General features: G+C 42.3%; 1 protein-coding gene across 1 annotated transcript in view; it reads right to left on the bottom strand.

The window, feature by feature from the left end:
• cttnbp2 (cortactin binding protein 2) overlaps window positions 1-20928 on the bottom strand; it is a 420592-nt gene that overhangs the window by 355094 nt on the left and 44570 nt on the right. Inside the window, exon 2 of the mRNA XM_034175732.1 lies at window positions 20889-20928. This exon is cut by the window's right edge and continues 68 nt beyond it. Coding sequence (XP_034031623.1) covers window positions 20889-20928 — 40 coding nt within the window. The remainder of the gene's footprint in view (window positions 1-20888) is intronic.

Raw genomic sequence — 20928 nt, 5'->3', positions numbered from 1 at the left:
CTTTATTGTCATTGTACATATGTGCAATGAAATGTGTCGCCTGCATTTAATTATCCTGATTGCAGTTAGACACAATCCAACCACTAGGAACAGTGGGCAGCCACAGTCTGGCACCCGGGGACCAACTGTAGATGTAGAGACGCTGCCTTGGTCAGGGACAGACAAAGGAACAGACCCTAAATAAGCATGTTTCTTTTTTTTCATTAAAATAGTGATTATAATTCTTCTTATTAAAAACACACAGGATTTTTCATTATATATGTCACAGCGGACGAGGACAAAATTCTTAGCACTGCTATGAAATATAACGTTTTCTTCAAAAATTTTCCCATGAAAATAAATAATGAGCATTTTTAACAGAGCAGTCTTCAGTTCCCCCCCAAGGTTTTCAATGGGATTCAAGTTGGGGCTTCGTGCAGGCCAGTCAGCAACGTTTACTTTGTTCTGGAGGTGGTTCTTCACCACCGACGTATGTTTTGGGTCGTTGTCATGTTGGAACACAAAGTGACGACTCAGACCCAGTTTTGCTGCGGACTGTTTGAGGGGTCCCCCCCACACACACACAAAAGCACATAGTCCCACAAAACAGGAATGGGACGGAGGACAATTCTCGTCCCAGTTAGTGACTTTAATCCCCACAGAGGTGACTCATGTTGATGGGGTTAATGAAGAAATTGCGGACTTGCCTCTTCTGAAAAGCAGCGAAGCAGAGAACCAGCGAAGCAGTAGGTTGCAGAAATACTTTGTTGCTTCAAGCTTCAAGCAGAGGGTCTTCTGCAGCGGGTCCGCAATCAACATAGAGAAATGATCATTTTCCTGATAAACACCCTCAAAAACAACAGTCGTGAACTGAACTGAAGGACAAATAAGGGAATTGTTAAGCAAAAAGGCTATTGATTTCAGTGGATCGACTCATTTAACGATTCTTAACAGGATCCAGCATTTGATACCCAACCCTACGCAGGACACCCCAAACTAGTAAAAGCAAAAAAACAAATATCAAAACCCTGCGACTTATACATCAGAAAATAAAATTCATATTTAAACAAAAATACAAATGGGTTATTTAAAGAAAAAGAAAAAAACCATGTAACAGTGAATAAAAGTTAATTTCAATTGAGGACATGGGAATCTGACAAATTTTCTATTTCAGTGTAATTTTAAATTCTGTCTGGTTCTTACAGTAGTGAAAGTGGCACAATCTTTTTAAAAATTCAGCACTGGAAGAAAAATCAAAAATTATTCCTTGTGAGGAATTACAGATGGCTACTGTTTGTCTCATCTGCTTACAGCCTCCTTTCGTTGCTCCAGGATGAAAAACCTGATACGGCAGGTTAGCCTGCTTTAACCACAAGCTAATTAAACATGGGCCCGAAGCCTCTTAAAGTAGACCTGCATTGAAATAAATGTGGTCAGATTTCAGAAAGAAATAGCTGATATGTATTTATAAGACCCTTGTGAATGCAGTAAAGTAAATCTGTAAGCCCAAATTTGTAATTCAGCGGAGAAATCTTCGTTTAAAAATGACAAATTTGCAGCTAAAATTTAGCCCTCTGTGAAAACAGTTTGTACATCCGTATCATTTCCATGACGTCAGGGACAAGACGACGCGCTCCCGCCTTCAGTCCGATCCCGCATTGAAATTGATTTTATCTGTTAGTAATGTTACTTATACACGTCCTGGTTTCAACATCCAAAAGTAAGCTGCAATGAATGTGAGATACAGATCTGTGTTCTCAGATCAGCAACGACATCGACAGCGGGCACCGTTCTTCCTCTCCCGCTCTCTGCCTCCGCTGTGCTTATTAAGTCTGCGGGCTCGTTAACGAGCTCGTTAACCGCCGACGCGGGCCACTCACACCGCCCATGTCTGCTTTGCAGCAGGCATCACCTCTCTGTCTACTGAATGGAGCTGCAGCACACTTGGCACAAGTCCTGAGATTACGCTCGCTGTTTTAATGTGAAGCGGCCGGTACACCTGTTGCTGCAAGGACAGACTTCTTGCTGCAAAATCCACAGCACCGCACGTCTCGGCAATCGGAGCCCCAGAGCTCCATGGACGCTGAGAGAGGTTTATATATTTTTAATGACTGGGATTCTTTGCGGGTCTCGCCTCCATATCCCGCGATGGTACCGGAGGCGAAAGACAGTAGATTTTCATTGCGACACCACTCAATCAAACGGGCGTATGAAAAAGTCCCCCAAAATAATTTCAAGCACAAATAAAAGAAATGTGTACTCACCAAACGTGCCGCAAGACAATATGAAGTTTTAAAAAAAGTAGATCCTTCCGTATAAGACAAGAACAAGGTGCAGATGCAAACTGACGTAAATCCACAAATTACAATTGGCGCAATGCATGCTGGGAGAGGGTCTTGTCCGTGACGTCTCAGCAGCGTCCATGATGAGAGGGACAATTTGCGGAGGGCTAAATGTTAGCTGTAAATTTGTCATTTTTAAATGAAGATTTCTCCGTTGAATTGAAGATCTGGGCTTGCAGATTTACTTTACTACATTCAGAAGGATCTCATGTGTAAATGTAAGTCATTTTTTGTTCAAAAAATCTGACTGCCTTTTTTTCAATGCAGGTCTCCTTTAATAACACCCGAGCAATCACTGTACCGGTGCCAAACCGTGGCATTTGCTGGGATTGGTAAGGCAACACAGAGGGGATTTAGCTCCGAGTGGAAGATTGGCACAAAAAGTGCCCCAGCTGACAGTTCAGTGGGTGAGTGTTCAGGTTATGTGCTGTGTGAATAATGCTGCTAACTTCACAGCGCTGATAGAAGGACGTCCATAGGGAAGTCTGTTTATCATTTTTGTCACAATGCCCCACTTTCTCAGTGACAAGAGCAGCCCTCGTCTCTTTCCCTTTTCTCGCTCTCCATCCCTGCTAGTCTGAGGATTTTAATTGTCCCCTTTTTGCATCTTGTTCCTCTCTCTCTCATATGTCCCATCGTTCACTCGTTGACTCCATCTCAGGTGGCGCATATCTGGAACAGAACAAGTTGGATCCTTGTGTTCCAGCACCTTGAAGGCTGATTTCAAAGGTTTGGTTGGACAGACACTGCCCACCAGTGGACACCTCCACAATCATTTAGGTACCAAAATGTTTGCCAGGAAGTGCTGAGAAAAAAAATAACAGAATGCACCCAAGAAAACACTCATTCCCATTATTTAACATTTTACTGTTTCCATGGCAACACTTCCTATTTTTGAATGGCAACAGCACCAACAGTTAATCAACTATATCCTTCTTAGTTTTCAAGGTAAAATGATCATTTTAAGCTAAGGAAATCTTAGGCACTCTTCAGATTGACTGTTCAAATCGGATTTAATGCATATCTGATTCTAATCTGATCTCACTGATTGTCCACATTTTATATATAGCAAGCAAGCAGGTCTGATTTTTGTGTCCACACTGCAGTCCTCATCTACCATCTAATCCACATCGGTTGCTGTAGTGATGAAAGTCACACACGTGAACAGTCACTCTCTCTCTCCCTCCCCGCTCTAGCTGACTGCTCTTCCGGCCAGTGTTTCCAACTTGGTGACTTTCTCACTAAATCTGGCGACTTTCCAAACCCTCTCAATGACTTATTTTCTCAAAAGTGACTAGCGACAAATCTAGGTACTTTTCCCGGTGTCACTGGAGACTTTCTGGTGTTCGGTGACCAAGGTTGGGGAGGATTACTTTGAAGGAATACATGTGGATTACATGTATGTATGTACATACATTTGGATTACTTGTAATCTGATTACTTTTGGATTACATTTCAAATTAATCCTACCCAACCCTGTTGGTGACTCAGATCTAGTCTCTGTTCTCACTGAGCGGCCGCGGGTCTCCCCACCTCCGCTGCTGCTGTAAAGCCACAGAGCCCTATAACACTGAGTGGAAGGATATCTACAATCCTCTGCATTCAAACATAGATGCGTTTAGCCCGACAATGGGCCTGAATTACACATGATGCCTCTGCTCATTGACCCTTGACCTCCTTACACAGGTGAATCCAATTATGAGAAAGGGTATTTAAGGTGGCCATTTGCAAATGTTTCCCTTCTTTGCATCTCTTCTAATGAGTGGCAACATGGGAGCCTCTAAACAACTCTCAAATGACCTTAAAGCAAAGACTGCTCAACATCATGGTTTAGGGGAAGGATACAAAAAGCTATCTCAGAGATTTCAGCTGTCAGTTTCCAATGTGTGGAACATAGTGAGGAAATGGAAGACTGCAGGTACAGTACTAGCTAAGGCCTGAAGTGGCAGGCCAAGAAAAATCTCAGATAAGCTGAAGTGAAGAATGGTGAGAACAGTCATAGTCAACCCACAGACCTGCTCGAAAGACCTACAACATGATCTTGCTGCAGATAGTGTCTCTGTGTATCATTCAACTATACAGCGCACTTTGCACAAAGAGATGCTGTATGATGCTGTAATGCAGAGGAAGCCTTTTCTGCATACACGCCACAAACAGAGTCACTTGAGGTATGCTAAAGCACATTTGGACAAGCCAGCTTCATTTTGGAATAAGGTGCTGTGGACTGATGAAACTAAAATTGAGTTATTTGGACATAACAAGGGGCACTATGCATGGCTGAAAAAGAACACAGCATTCCAAGAAAAACACTTGCTAGCTACAGTAAAATTTGGAGGTGGTTCCATCATGCTGTGGGGCTGTGTGGCCAGTGCAGGTATTGAGAATCTTGTTAAAGTTGAGGGTCACATGGATACCATCCAGACTGATTTACGTTTTGTATTTGAAATGGCATAAATAAATTAAAATGTGTGAAATACCAAGGGGCTGAATACTTTTGGAGGGCACTGTAAGTGTAATCACAAAGAAACCTCAGAGGTTCAGTTTATCACCAAATAAAGGTCTTGAAGGTGTAGCACAGCCTGTGACTTAATCTCAGACAGCATTAACCCACTCACTGCTTCATGGAAACATTGGGGATGTGATGAAGATAAAATGTTTGGTTGCTGCTGTGTTCACTATTGCATCATTTAGAAATTAGCCAAAAAGAGGCCATTTGCTCAGTCAAGATTCTGTTGAAACCTAAAACACCTGCATGCCTTAAAGAAGCTCTGAGTGACTCAGCAGACAACATTCACATGACAAAAATTCAGCTAATTGTTTTCTCAGGCTGAGGCAGAGATGACGGAAACAAATGTCAAGAGAGAAGGTAGCATGCGAAAAAATAGCACAATCAAACAAGTTTCAAACTGTACTCATGAGGAATACCCTGTTTCAAGACATTGGAACAAGACTGAAGCTATTAAGACTACAAACACCCGGAAGTTACCACAAGCTACCGATGATTTGGCAAATTGGGCAGAATTTTTTTCACAGCTGAAAAATTTCATGTGGATTTCAAAACTGTTGCAGATGATGACTATAACTTCTTCTGCATACACCAAGTTTGCTGAAGATTGACAAAGATGAATCAAGAGGTTATGATGATCCTTTAAAGTGTGACCTGATTTGCTATTCGAGATTAAACAGGAAGGAACAGAGCTTCGTGGAATAGCTCCATTAGGGAGAATCACATGAGGAGTATCACTTGCACTGGAATGACATTCTGGCCATGTGGCACTTTTCTCTGTGTATGTTCCAGCACATAGGTGCATCAGTTTTGAGAACCCCTGCAGCTGGAGCAGGACACCTTGGTTTCATGTGGCTGCAAGAGACCATTTGTAACTTTTGAGAGGTAGAGGTGGATGACTACTATATATACGAGGTCTGTCAATAAAGTAACGGTCCTTTTTATTTTTTTCAAAAACTATATGGATTTGAATCACGTGCGATTACATCAGCCAACCTTGAACCCTCGTGCGCATGCCTGAGTTTTTCCACGCCTGTCGGTTGCGTCATTCGCCTGTGGGCAGGCTTTGAGTGAGCACTGGTCCACCCCTCTCGTCTTTTTTTTCCATTGTTCAGGAATAGCTCAGAGAATGCCACTTTGCTTGATCAAACTTTTTTCAAAAACTGTGAGACACATCCGAGTGGACACCATTCGAGAAATTCGGTGAAAATTTTAACGGCTGATGAGAGATTATGGAGTGTTACTGTCGCTTTAAGGACTTCCCATGGAGCCGCAGGGCACGCCGCGCCCCGAGCCGCTGTCGTCTGCCTGTTTCGAGCTGAAAGCTTACAAATTTAAACCTCTGTTGACCCAGGACATCGTGAGAGAACAGAGAAGTCTCAGAAGAGCTCAGGATCAGCAGTTTATCTGGACATTCCACTGTTAAAGGAGATTTTGTAATGAAAGACGTGCGGACGGATTAGCACGTCGGCACCCAGCCGCTCATCGCGCGGAGCCACAGCAAAACACCTCTGTTGGAAGCATTACAGGACAAGTTTGAACATGCCCAGCTGTTAAACAATTTCTCGGATACTCACTCGACTGAAAGCCATCGAAAACCGCCTGAATCTTATGAATGGTTATCAACACGGAGGTGTTTTGCTGTGGCGCCGCGCCATGAGCGGATGGGTGCCGATGCACAAAACTGTCCGCACGTCTTTCATTACAAAATGTCCTTTAACAGTGGAATGTCCGGATAAACTGCTGATCCCGAGCTCTTCTGAAACTTCTCTGTTCTCTCACGACGTCCTGGGTCAACAGAGGCTTAAATTTGGATGTTTTCAGCTTGAAACAGGCTGGCGACGGCGGCTCGGAGCGCGGCGCGTCCTGCGGCTCCGTGGGGAGTCCTTAAAGTGACAGTAACACTCCATAATCTCTCATCAGCCGTTAAAATTTTCACCGAAAACTGTCTGAATTTCTCGAATGGTGTCCACAGTGCCTCACAGTTTCTGAAAAAATTTTGAGAAAGCAAAGGGCCAGTCTCTGAGCCATTCCTGAACAATGAAAAACACACTTCCGATAATCCGATAACAGATAATTATCGAAGATAATGTTTTCAGTATCGGATTATCTTTTTAGATAACTTTAAAAACCATTATCGGACCAATTATCTTCCAATTAATTTTTATCCGATAACTTTTAAACCGATAAACAAAATAAACAAAGCTGAACAGTGACAAGCATTTTTAAAAATAGTTCAGAACCCACCTGTTAAAAGTTTTGTAACAGACGCATAGTTATAACCTTTGCAAACAGAAGAGAACTGTTTGTATAAAAAGCATCTCAATCCTCAGCAAACAAAGGAAAAACAGCTCAAAAGGAAAAAGAAAAAAAAAATTCCTTTAACACCATACCGATATGCTCGCAATATGACCTAAGTCATCCAGAGGCATACATTTTTAACTTATGGTTCAAATTTTAACCGAACTAATTTTGGACAAGTTATTTAAAATTATTGTCATGTCTGAAGTTTCATAAAGTAAAAATATCAGATATATGTTTTAGTTTTAAAGTAATGTGCTAATTTTTAAGGTTTTGTGAGCACATGCTCTGCCCCGCAGTGCATTTTGGGTAGGATGATGTAATCTTAGTACGTCACAACAGGACAAATGCATTTCAGACACTCTGTTCAGGCTCCACGGACAACAGCATTAAACTCTAGTGCCTAAAACTCTCTTGAATATATTCTCTGCGTTTACAGCCGATTTTTTAATTGCATTTGCCAAATTCCATGCATTTTAAATGTGAGCTGACAGGGATTATCTAGAATTTGTTTTGAAAGCCTCTACTGCCATCTAGCATCTACTGGCCAGTAGTGTTCATGGCAGTGTCTGGGAACCAGTAGATGGCAGTGTTCTATTTATTTTGACCCCGGTTATGTCAGATGATTGTCAAATCAACTTTTTTGCTTTGCAAATGGCTTTGTTTTTTACAAATGAAGTTTAAAAACAAAACAACTGCAAAATAATAATAATAATAATAATAATAATATTACAAGACAGCTCTGCAGTGTTTGCACAGGCACAGTGCGAACGGTTGGATGCTGCTTGTAGCTTTCAGCAGCAGGATAACCTCACGACGGCCGACCACAATAATATATCAAACAGGTTTGATTCTCATTCGACCATACGATCGGCGATCAGGAGGTGGTTGTCAGATGTTGACCGCAGCTTGATACTCCATGTACACTACACAATGCAGGACGCACGATTAACCTGAAACTTGGTCCAAAAAATTCCTGCATGAAAAATCATCTTGCACACTGTAAAGCACGTTTTACAACATCAAATTAATGTTGTAAAGAGAGAATGTGGAGAGAATGAGCGCAAACATGCGCACATTCTCTCCACATGCAAAACATTTTGCGATGACACTTCCAGGGCTCCGTAAAAATGCCTGTTTTTACAAATAAAAAAATGGAATATTTTACAAAAGCACATTTAAACACCAACACACGACAGATGTCACATTAACATGTTGGTTTACATAATGAATGACTGAACCAATCAGTGTTTAGCAGAAGCACGTTTACCCAGAATCCTTTGCGATCTGTCTCTTTGTTACAAAACGTCAGAATTAGTGCATTATTCAACATTAAAATATATATATTTTAACTTTGTACAAATGACAGAATTGACATTAATGGAGTTATTCTATCGGTATTAATGTTATTTATAAATCAACACTATAACTCAATATGACTTTATTTTTCAAGACCGCCGCATGACCAGAGCTTTGTCACTGGTAGAGAGCTGGCTTTACGGCTGCTCTCAGGATGTCTCTGTGTTGGGAGGGCTGTAATAAACAAGAGCTTCCAGCAGGGGGCCGAATGTTGAAAGAAAAAAGTGTGGTCTCATTGTTTGGGTCTCGGGGTGCCTCTGTGCTCAGAGCGCTGTAGTAAACAAGAGCTTACAGCAGGGGCAGACTGTTGAAAGAAAAAAGTGTGGTCTTATTGTTTGTGTCTGTTGTTATTTTTAATATTATTAGAAGCTATTAAATTTGTTTTACTAGTAGTTGTAAATGTGCCAGCGATAATATTGGAATTTATCTGTTATAGGTTATCTGTAACTTCCGATACATTTTTGGGTGGTTTATTGTTTTATCTTTATCGAAGATAACTTTTCAGTTATCTGATTATCTGTTATGGAAGTTAATTTTTTGGTTATCTGTGCCCACCACTGTACATATACATACATATATATGTATATATATATATATATATATATACATACATATATATATATATACATATACAAGGTTTATTAGAAAAGTATACGACCTTATTATTTCTTTCAAAAACCATATGGATTTGAATCACGTGCGATTGCGTCAGACAAGCTTGAACCTTCGTGCGCATGCGTGAGTTTTTTCACGCCTGTCGGTTGCGTCATTCGCCTGTGAGCAGGCTTTTAGTGAAGAGTGGTCCAGCCCCCTCGTCGTTGTTTCATTGCCAGGAAATGGCGGAATGTTTCCGACTTTTTTTCCATCAGAATTTTTTCAGAAACTGTTAGAGACTGGCAGCTGGAAACCATTAGAAAAATGTATGGCTTTCGGTGAAAATGTTCCGGGCTTTGTAGAGAATAAGGAGTGTTACTGTCGCTTTAAGGACGGCCCCCAGCGGCTGTGGGGCGCGCCGCGCTCCGAAGCCGTCATCGACAGGCTAAACGACCATTTCATTTCTAAACGGATGGCTGTCTGGGTCCGTGACCATCGTGTGCCATTTCTCTGGTTGTCACAAGAGCTGGACATCAACCATTTTCCGGCAGATTTCACTTTTAACAAGAGATTTTGTCATGGAAAGCCGAGCGGAGGCTTCGCGCATCACGATGGATTCGCTACTGGAGCGAGACAAAACCACCTCTGTTTTGGTCTCACAGGACGGCTTTGAGATGGCGTTCAGACAGCTGTCAGTGGTTTTTCCATGGAGTGATTATCCGAGAAATTGTGGATGTGCCTGGACATGCCAGAACATGTCCTGTGAGGCTTCATCATGGCGTTGCTTTGCGCCATGCGGCACCGCCGCGACGTGCGGAATTCCTCCGCACGTCTGTCTCAATGTGCCCAAAAAGTGCTGATGTCCACGTCTTTTCACAATTCCTGTCCTAGTCAGACGATGTCTCGGATAAAACACAGCGTCCAGTTTGGAAATGAATGGCACATTCCACTGTTACAGGAGTTTTTGTCATGGAAAGAGGCATACATACATAAAAAAAAAAAATCATTTCCTTTAACACCATATCGATATGCTGGCAATATCACCTAAGTCATCCAGAGGCATACATTTTAAACTTATGGTTCAAATTTTAACCAAACTAATTTTGGACAAGTTATTTAAAATTACTGTCATGTCTGAAGTTTTATAAAGTGAAAATATCAGATATATGTTTTAGTTTTAAAGTAATGTCCTAATTTTTAAGGTTTTGTGAGCACATGCTGTGCTCAGTGCATTATGGGTAGGATGATGTAATCTCAGTACATTCACGACAGGACAAATGCATTTCAGACACTCTGTTCAGGCTCCACGGACAACAGCATTAAACTCTAGTGCCTAAAACTCTAGTGAATATATTCTCTGGGTTTATAGACATTGTTACTGTATTTGTGTTTGTTAAATTCCACACATTTTAAATGTAGCAGACAGGGATTATCTGGAATTTTGTTTTCAAGGCCTCTACTGCCATCTATTGGCCAGTGGTGTTCATGGCAGTATTCGCCCTAAGTACTAAGCGTCAGGTTATATCAGATGATTGTCAAATCAACTTTCTGGCTTTGCAAATAACTTTTTTTTTTTTTTGACAAATAAAGATTACATTTATCTGTAAACACCAACAGACGTCACATTAACGTGTTGGTTTACATAATGAATAACTGAACCAATCACTATTTAGCAGAGGCACTTTTACCCAGAATCCTTTGCCTGTATTTGTTACAAAACCTCAGAATTAGTGCAGGACATTTTCGGGTGGTTTATTTTTATCGAAGATAACTTTTCAATTATCTGTTATCGAAGTTAATTTTTTGGTTATCTGTGCCCACCACTGCATGCATATATACAAGGTCTGTCCAAAAAGTATCAGACCTTTTTATTTATTTCAAAAACCTTATGGATTTGAATCACGTGTGCTTGCATGAGCCAACCTTCAACCTTCATGTGCATGCGTGAGTTTTTTCACACCTGTAGGTTGCGTCATTCGCCTGTGAGTAGGCTTTCAGTGAGCACTGGTCCTCCCTCCTCGTTGGATTTTCATTGGAAAATCCAACGAGGAAAATGTCTGAACAATTGGAGCAGCGCTGAATCAAATTTTTCCAGAAACTGTGAGAGACAGCCAGGTGGAAACCATTCGGAAGATTCAGACGGCTTTCGGTGGCTTTTCAGTCGAGTGAATATCCGAGGAATTGTGTAAGAGTTGGACATGTCACAACATGTCCTGTAAGACTTCCAACTTCTGCACGTCTTTCATTACAAAATCTCCTGTAACAGTGGAATGTGCCGAAAAAGTGTTGATGTCCACCTCTTCTGCAATTTCTCTGGTAGTCAGACAACGTCCTGGATCAACACAGCGTTCACTTTGGAAATGATCTGGTCGTTTCAGCCTGTCGATGGCCGCTCGGAGCGCGGCGCACCCTCCGCCATTGTGCGCCATCTTTAAACCGGTTGTAACACTCCTTAATCTGTGTGATGCCCATACTATCGTCACCGAAAGCCGTCTGAATCTTCCGAATGGTTTCCACCTGGCTGTCTCTCAGTTTCCTGAAAATTTGATGCAACGAAGCTCCAAATGGTTCCACCTCGCAATGAAAATCCAACGAGGGGGGTGGACCAGTGCTCACACAAAGCCTGCTCACAGGCGAATGACGCAACAGACAGGCGTGAAAAAAATCACGCATGCGCATGAAGGTTCAAGGTTGGCTCATGCAAGCACACATGATTCAAATCCATATGGTTTTTGAAAAAAATAAAAAGGTCTGATACTTTTTGGACAGACCTCGTATATATATAAAAAATCGCGGTTCACCTTTCACGGCCTCGCAGTTTCGCAGATATTTTTTAGTGCAATTTTGCATACTTTTTTTTAACAGCGCATTGTGTTCTGTGTCCTCATCAGGCAGGTTGGTCGGCATCACCACGATTGCTCTCACTGCCTCCGATGCGCTTACCAAGTCTGCGGGCTCTGTAAGCGCTGCAGCGGGCCACTCACACCGCCCCACTGTCTGCTGTGCTGAGTTGCAGCCAAAATCTGGCAACAGGTCCAGAGACTACGCTCGCTGTTTTGATGCAGAGTGCTCCAGCAGCCCGCAAGGATAGAATTCAGCAGTGCTGCATGGTCTCGGTAACCGCAGCCGCAGAGCTCTGTGGCCACTGAGACAAGTTTGTTTCTTTGTAATGACTTGGATTCTTTGCGGGTCCCGCATCTGTCCCGCAACGGTAACACCGGAGGCAATGAGCGAAAAAAGAGCACGCGCATTGTGTTCTGCGTGTGTCTGTTTTAAAGAATCTTCTCACCCAGAAGAAAAAAAGAGCGCCAACAACTACCCATAACTGTGTTCTTCACTCGGAAAAAGACACCTGCACCGAGGTGTGATTCAGTGGAAAAACTCGCTGCGCCTCGGTGCCAGGATGAAGAGGTGCGGTCAGAGGAACTGTGAAATACTGGTCAGTCACTATTAATAATTTCTTATGTGTCCAACCTCGTAGGTTGATCGTTAAAATTAAATTCGTTAGTTCTAAAAGCCATCATAATTATTTATAGGAAAACGTTCTATTTTTATTTCTCAAACAAATGTTTGGGCCTGAAAACAGGCTTTGATCTTTGGTTTCATTCTATAATACTGGTATTATTTTTCTACTAAGGTTTGAACTTTGAGAGTGTTTACACAGGAGAGTGAGGGGTTTTACAGCCTTAAAACATCTATAATATTATAAAAAATAACGCTGACTACTTCACGGATTTCACCTATCGCGGGCTATTTTTTAGAAGATAACTCCCGCGATAAACGAGGGACCACTGTGTGTGTGTATAGTTATATATATATATATATATATATATATATATATATATATATATATATATATATACACACATACATACATACACACACACACACACACACGTATGTTATAGAAATACACTCAACAAAAATATAAATGCAACACTTTTGGTTTTGCTCCCATTTTCTATGAGATGAACTCAACGATCTAAAACTTTTTCCACATACATAATATCACCATTTCCCTCAAATATTGTTCACAAACCAGTCTAAATCTGTGATAGTGAGCACTTCGCCTTTGCTGAGATAATCCATCCCACCTCACAGGTGTGCCATATCAAGATGCTGATTAGACACCATGATTAGTGCACAGGTGTGCCTTAGACTGCCCACAATATAAGGCCACTCTGAAAGGTGCAGTTTTATCACACAGCACAATGCCACAGATGTCGCAAGATTTGACGGAGCGTGCAACTGGCATGATGACAGCAGGAATGTCAACCAGAGCTGTTGCTCATGTATTGAATGTTCATTTCTCTACCATAAGCCGTCTCCAAAGGCGTTTCAGAGAATTTGGCAGTACATCCAACCAGCCTCACAACCGCAGACCACGTGTAACCACACCAGCCCAGGACCTCCACATCCAGCATGTTCACCTCCAAGATCGTCTGAGACCAGCCACTCGGACAGCTGTTGAAACAATCGTTTTGCATAACCAAAGAATTTCTGCACAAACTGTCAGAAACCGTCTCAGGGAAGCTCATCTGCATGCTCGTTGTCCTCATCGGGGTCTCGACCTGACTCCAGTTCGTCGTCGTAACCGACTTGAGTGGGCAAATGCTCACATTCGCTGGCGTTTGGCACGTTGGAGAGGTGTTCTCTTCACGGATGAATCCCGGTTCACACTGTTCAGGGCAGATGGCAGACAGCATGTGTGGCTTCGTGTGGGTGAGCGGTTTTCTAATGTCATTGTTGTGGATCAAGTGGCCCATGGTGGCGGTGGGGTTATGGTATGGGCAGGCGTCTGTTATGGATGAAGAACACAGGTGCATTTTATTGATGGCATTTTGAATGCACAGAGATACCGTGAGGAGATCCTGAGGCCCATTGTTGTGCCAACATCCAAGAACATCACCTCATGTTGCAGCAGGATAATGCACGGCCCCATGTTGCAAGGATCTGTATACAATTCTTGGAAGCTGAAAATGTCCCAGTTCTTGAATGGCCGGCATACTCACCGGACATGTTTGGGATGTTCTGGACCGGCAGCGGTATACGACAGCGTGTACCAGTTCCTGCCAGTATCCAGCAACATCGCACAGCCATTGAAGAGGAGTGGACCAACATTCCACAGGCCACAATTGACAACCTGATCAACTCTATGCGAAGGAGATGTGTTGCACTGCATGAGGCAAATAGTGGTCACACCAGATACTGACTGGTATCCCCCCCCCCAGTAAAACAAAACTGCACCTTTCAGAGTGGCCTTTTATTGTGGACAGTCTAAGGCACACCTGTGCACTAATCATGGTGTCTAATCAGCATCTTGATATGGCACACCTGTGAGGTGGGATGGATTATCTCAGCAAAGGAGAAGTTCTCACTATCACAGATTTAGACTGGATATACTGGATAATACTTGAGGGAAATGGTGATATTGTGTATGTGGAAAAAGTTTTATATCTTTGAGTTCATTTCATACAAAATGGGAGCAAAACCAAAAGTGTTGCGTTTATATTTTTTGTTGAGTGTATATTTAAATGTACATTCATAGGTGACATGCAATTAACAAACAAGTGCTTCACCACCTCAGGAGCCACTATTGTGACATGTCAAGAAAAAATATATATATATATTTTAGACAGGGAGAATCACTCTCTGTACTGATGTACATTTTCCAGATCTCTGTCAAATAATAATAAAAAACAAACAAAAAGAAAGAAGTGCTTTAATAACACCGGCCAAAGCCACCCTAAACCTTTGTTATATTCATTTTTACCTGAGGCCAAAATATGTCCACCGGGTATTGTGAAGGCTTTGTATCCATAAAGAAAGAAAGAAAAGCAAGACTGATGACATTAGCAGCCAGAATGACAATTGTAAATGAAAAGAAGAAAATTATGTCAGTCCAGCAAAGCAGGTAGACTGTTAAAAGAGTTAAACTCCTGTCACAGTAGAGGCCGAATGACCCCAAATGCTGTCCGAATGAAAATCGACCTCCAAATCGGACAAATCAAGGCACAATCGAAACACTCTGACAGCATTCTGCGTGCATTCCAAACATCCATCCATCCATCCATCCATTTTCTTCTGCTTCATCTGGGGTCAGGTTGCGGGGGCAGCAGCTCAAGCAAAGCCGACCAGACCTCCCGATCCACACACACCTCCCCCAGCAACTCCGGGGGAACCCCGAGGCGTTCCCAAGCCAGCTGAGAGACATAGTCCCTCCAGTATGTCCTGGGTCTTCCCCGGCGCTTCCTCCCGGTGGGACATGCCTGGAACACCTCTCCAGCGAGGCGTCCAGGGGGCATCCGGAAAAGATGCCCGAGCCACCTCAGCTGGTTCCTTTCCACGTGGAGGAGCAGCGGCTTGACTCCGAGCTCCTCCCGAGTGACTGAGCTCCTCACCCTATCTCTAATGGAGCGCCCAGCCACCCTGCGGAGGAAACTCATCTTGGCCGCTTGTACTCGCGATCTTGTTCTTTGGTCATGAGCCACATCTCATGACCATAGGTCAGGGTCGGAACATAGATCGATCAGTAAATCGAGAGCTTTGCCCCCCTGCTCAGCTCTCTCTTCACCACAACCCTATTATGTTCAAAAGAGTCGAGGTGCGGTCGAGGTAGAAAAATATTGTGCGGCAGTCGAGGTGGACTCTTACTGCAATCTGACTGCGTTCTAAATATTCTCACTGTGTCAAAACAGCATTCGAAAGAGTTTAATCGCATTTGAGGCAAATTTGCCGTGGTCAAGCACATCTAATCCTGCCGACATGTCCTGGACTGCACCCCCATGCATCCCGTTCGGGGTGTGCAAAGAAAATATTGTAATCTGCAAAATCTGTGGCACACATTCATTTTGTGACGTAGACATGAACATTGCGCAATCATACCGAAAACACCGTGTGTCACTGTGAGTCCATGCGTCTCATGCCACTTTCACACCGGATGACACGCGACGCCACAAATTCGCATCCCTTGCCTGGCAATGGACATGCCACCATCACCCGGTGTGTCGCTCTGCTTTCCCTGTGAAAATTCACCACAATGCGTCATCAAATAGGAGGACCTTCCATTCCGCCCACCGTCAAGTCAACATGGCGGACCTTGATCACACGGAGCGAATTGCTGTGCTCTATTTGTTGTGGAAAGCTGACAAACGTCGCCAGCAGCGCTGTCCCTGGGTTCACAACATCCTCATGAGATGTTCCCAATTCGGGGAGGCTCATTATTTGCTGCAGGAGCTGTGTCTGGATGATGGCCACTTTCAGCGATACTTCCGCCTCTCCAGGACCCCAGTTTGAGGACCTCCTGCTGCTCGCTCTCCCCTCAAACTCTGTCATAATTGTGTTATAAACCAGTCACCATTTGTTTTATTATACATCTGTGTACTTAATAAATAAAATAATCTTCACGGACAATTTGTTCACGCACACGTGAAAAAAACCTGGGTGCTGCCACTGCTGCAGTGCTGCAGCTCGTTCTCCCCTCAAACTGTGTCATAATTGTGAAATAAAGGACAAAAGGGACATAAGTCCTGCTCACAGGCTGGCTGCCAGAGACAGGGCATGTCCAGACATTTCCACGTCACTACATATCCAGTCCCTGATTGGTCAGACGAAAAAGTTCAAATTTTTCAACTTGGGGAGGAGGGCAACACGACGCGATATTGTGCAACAAACGCGGCAATCACTCAAAATTACTTCATTCGCGTCCATCGCGTCGCATTGTGTGGCTTGAACTTTTGTGGCGCAATAACGCGTCCTTCCATAGGAATTTTAGCAAACTTTTGGCACCGTCGCTCGCGTGTCGTCCGGTGTGAACGCGGCATGAGAGCTGCAGGGCAGCGTGCGAATCTGAACGGCCTGTGACAGCTGTAATATGCATCATATGACAGCCATATTGTCATACAGGGATGAGATTGGCAAATTTGATTTTCAAAGGAAAATAAGCCAGGGTCCAGGGGCCGCAAGCCAAAGCATTTTTGCTGTTTTAAAACATGTAAATTGCACTAAAATGATATTAAAAACTACTATAAATGCCAGGTGTTCATAGCTATAATTCAAACTGTAAACCTTTACTAAGACCATCTACTGTACATGTGTACATGTGCTCTTGAACTTTGCACTGGTAACAATCTGGGTGGTCTTTTTCCTCTTTTGTCCGGAGGACACGATGTCCATGATTTCCAAAAACAATATGAAATGTGGACTCATCAGACCACAGCACACTTTTCCACTTTGTCTCTGTCCATTTCAAATGAGCTCAGGCCCAGAGAAGGCGGCGGCCTTTCCGGATGTTGTTGATGTATGGCTTTCGCTTTGCATGGTAGAGTTTTAACTTGCACTTGTAGATGTAGCGACGAACTGTGTTAACTGACAATGGTTTTCTTAAGTGTTTCTGAGCCCACATGGTAAGATCCTTTTTTATTTTTAAGCCTGAAACTGCACAGTATATATGAAAACAATTCCAACTTGTTATACCTCTTTGGAATCAGGACACCTCAAAGAAAGTGACCACATAATCCAAACAAAGTCAACTATCCACCACAAAAGCCAAAAACCAATCATTTGTGATGAATTTACGATTCATAATTTAGAACTTCTTACCTTGTCCGGTGTTCTGAAGGTCCGTATCAGTCCAAATCCGGACATGACTATGCTCATTTTGTCCGCAACAATCCATGGAAAAAGAAAATGTAGTTGTATTTTCCATAAAGTAAGATTGTTTGAAGAAAGAATCCATGAAAGTACATTTTTGTCATGTATTTGTAAAAAAAAAACAAAAAAGATGAGAAAAAACAAGCGTGTTTCGCATTACTGTACACCAGTTGACGCCATTACTGAGTTACGACCGGTACGCTCGATTTCCTACTGCTCTTGGCTTCAAAATGGCACCATGATTGGAGTTGTCGGTGCACGGAGTCACCCGGCAGAGCCCTTTGACCAAAACAAGCGCTCCATAATGACAACTGCGTAACCCTGTTATCCAACCAGCGCACGAAAAAATAAGTCACGTGTGGAGCATTTGGGCTATGTAGGGTTGTAGAACAGGAAATAAGCTTTCCATATGGGACTTGTAGTCACGCATCCAGAGGCCGCTGCTATAACTGTGTGTAACAGGCAGGCGGAGGTCAGAACGCATGTGGGGTATTAGAAAATGCATAGTCACAATGCAAAAATATAAATATTTGAAAAAAAAGTGCTAGAATTGACATTTGTAGCTACCAAAACATGAAAATGTGGTTTTTTTATGCTCTAAGAAGACATATAATGCAAATAAGGCAATGTGGCACAAAATTGGACCAACTGTGCCGAATGGACTATTTCTCACAAAAAGTCTCACAGAAGCAAAATGCTTAGGACTAGAGACCTGTTATTTCACACAGTTGTTGCCAACAGCATGAACAACAATTGTAGTGAGTAAGGAATGTCTGCTGTAAAGTATGTCCAAGCTTTTGACATGTTATTTTTTTTTCGAGAATAAAAACTAAAATTTTTATGCATGTTTGAAATGATATAGGTAAAGTTGTGTAGCACTCACATGGTTCTTATACACATCTTCAGAAACTAGAGATCCAGATCTTTAAAATGAGCCATATCATAAGCATGTGGGAGGTAAAATATTGTTTTAGTGAGCAACGGCACTTGGGTATGCAAGACCATTATGCACAAGACAAAAACAGGCAGATGTATAAAGGTTAAATGTTAAGAAACATTGTTCTTAAACTGTTGAACTATTTTTTCACGCAGTTGTTCACAAAGTAGTGATCCTCACCTCATCTTTGCTTGTGAATGGCTGAGCCTTTTGTGGATGCTCCTTTTATACCCAATCATGACACTCACCCGTTTCCAAACAGGTGTTCTTTTGTCCCAACATTTTTGAAATGTGTTGCAGGCATCCATTTCAAAATGAGCAAATATTTGCACAAAAACAATAAAGTTTATCAGTTTGAACATTAAATATCTTGTCTTTGTGGTGAAGAGGATTTGCAAATCATTGTATTCTGTTTTTATTTTACAAAACGTCCCAACTTCATTGGAATTGGGGTTGTACAAATAATTAATATTGCTTCAAATGCCCTTATGTTGGACACAGTAGCTACAAGAACTTAATAATAAAATATCCGACACGACACAAAGACTCTGGGGTATTAAACATGACAAACTCCACAGCAGACCACATCAGGATGTGGAACATTTTATTCTACAGACACAAACCGAACAATGCAGTCCAACCACATTTCCAATTGAATTTGCAGCAATATGTCTGGTCGTTCGTCGTTCACTCAAATGAGCCAAACAAAACTACAGAAACGGCTGCAGCCATATCCAAAAGCAAACAGAAGGAATCCATTACAAACAATGCAAAATTTTGCCATATTTTGAAACCTTTCTGGACAAAAACAAATCTTACATATGAAGGACTGGCTTCTGTGTCCCAGACAATGACACCTGATTGGCCAATAAAATAAAAATTAAAAAATGGAAGACTTGAGTTACTGAGAAGTAAACAAGAAAGATAACAAAAAGTAAAATAAATATATGTCACCCAGCCATTTTAATTTTAATGGCTCCCTACACTGTTAAATGACTATAATAACTGACATATATCATTACAAACAGTAACTGTGGACGAGAAAAGGCTCAACTCACTGTGGGATGACACTTACACCCCCAAATTTCAATTTCACCTTTGGCAGTCACTCAAGACGAACAGCAACCAATGTCAGTGACAGGCAGGTGTGTGTGTGTGTGTGTGTGTGTGTACTCATGGTTATGATGAAATCCAGGACTGGAATTCGTTCCAAAAAAGACATAATTAGAAACAGAATGTAAGCTTTCAAACAGGAGAGCTGTGTTTGCTGTGAACGTGGATCTGACTGTATCTGCTTTCAGTTGAGTGAGAACAGCCGCATGGCATTCTGAGAGTTCCTGTGATTAACAGCCCTTTAAACCATTCTGCAGACCTGCGGGAAACATGTTTAGGCCTTTAACCCAGTGCACTCAGTAACATGATGATGATCAGGTGCAACACAGGTTTGGAACTCTAAATAACCTTCAAGTGCTGTGAAACTCTCCTCGTGCACTGGCAACTTGGACAAAAGGTTCAACAAATGTTCAAGTTGAATTACTTTTACACGTGTTGTGAAAATCTTTTATGGAATGACATGTTTAACCGTGGAACTAAAATGTCAGAAATTCGGTTTACATTCATGAAGTTCCACGCAGGTTAAACATAGCAGACACAGAATATTTGGAATATTTTTTAGCAAGTTTTCAGGGTCTCATGCATGCAGTCTCTTATTAACGTGATGAAAGACATAAAAAAAAATTACATTTTGGTAGTATAATATGCATTTGCAATTGATGTCATGTGGATTCTCTATGTTGTTTAGACTCTCTGGCACACAAGGGATTATGGGATATCTCAATAGAGCGAATAGAAAAACTTGAGTTGACCCCATGGAAACACGGTGATGTTTGTCTTCCTGACAGGAAAGAAAGTGTGAACCAGTGGCTCACCCCGCTCCTATCCAACACGGACAATTACAGAGGCCGCTTATCTACGGTTAATTACACAAAGCAAACAGAGACGGTGGCCAGCAGCTTTCACTGTGGAACAAAGCCATCAACTCAGATTTTATGAGAAATTCATTCTGAACCATCCCTCATTCAGTGAGATACAAACTCCATTCTCCACCCCAATTCCAGCTAATTATCACATCTGAAGTTGTTTCACAAAAGCAGCCTGCTGTGTTCGGTTTAATCCATTAACACCCAAGAACACAGCGAAGACGTAGGCTCAGACTCACCCTTAGGGCTTCTATGACCAGGTCTCGGGCCTCAAGCTCT

Source organism: Thalassophryne amazonica, chromosome 8 (assembly GCF_902500255.1).
Source record: "Thalassophryne amazonica chromosome 8, fThaAma1.1, whole genome shotgun sequence".
NCBI classification, from domain to species: Eukaryota; Metazoa; Chordata; class Actinopteri; order Batrachoidiformes; family Batrachoididae; genus Thalassophryne; species Thalassophryne amazonica.
This window is presented reverse-complemented; position numbering and strand designations above follow the sequence as displayed.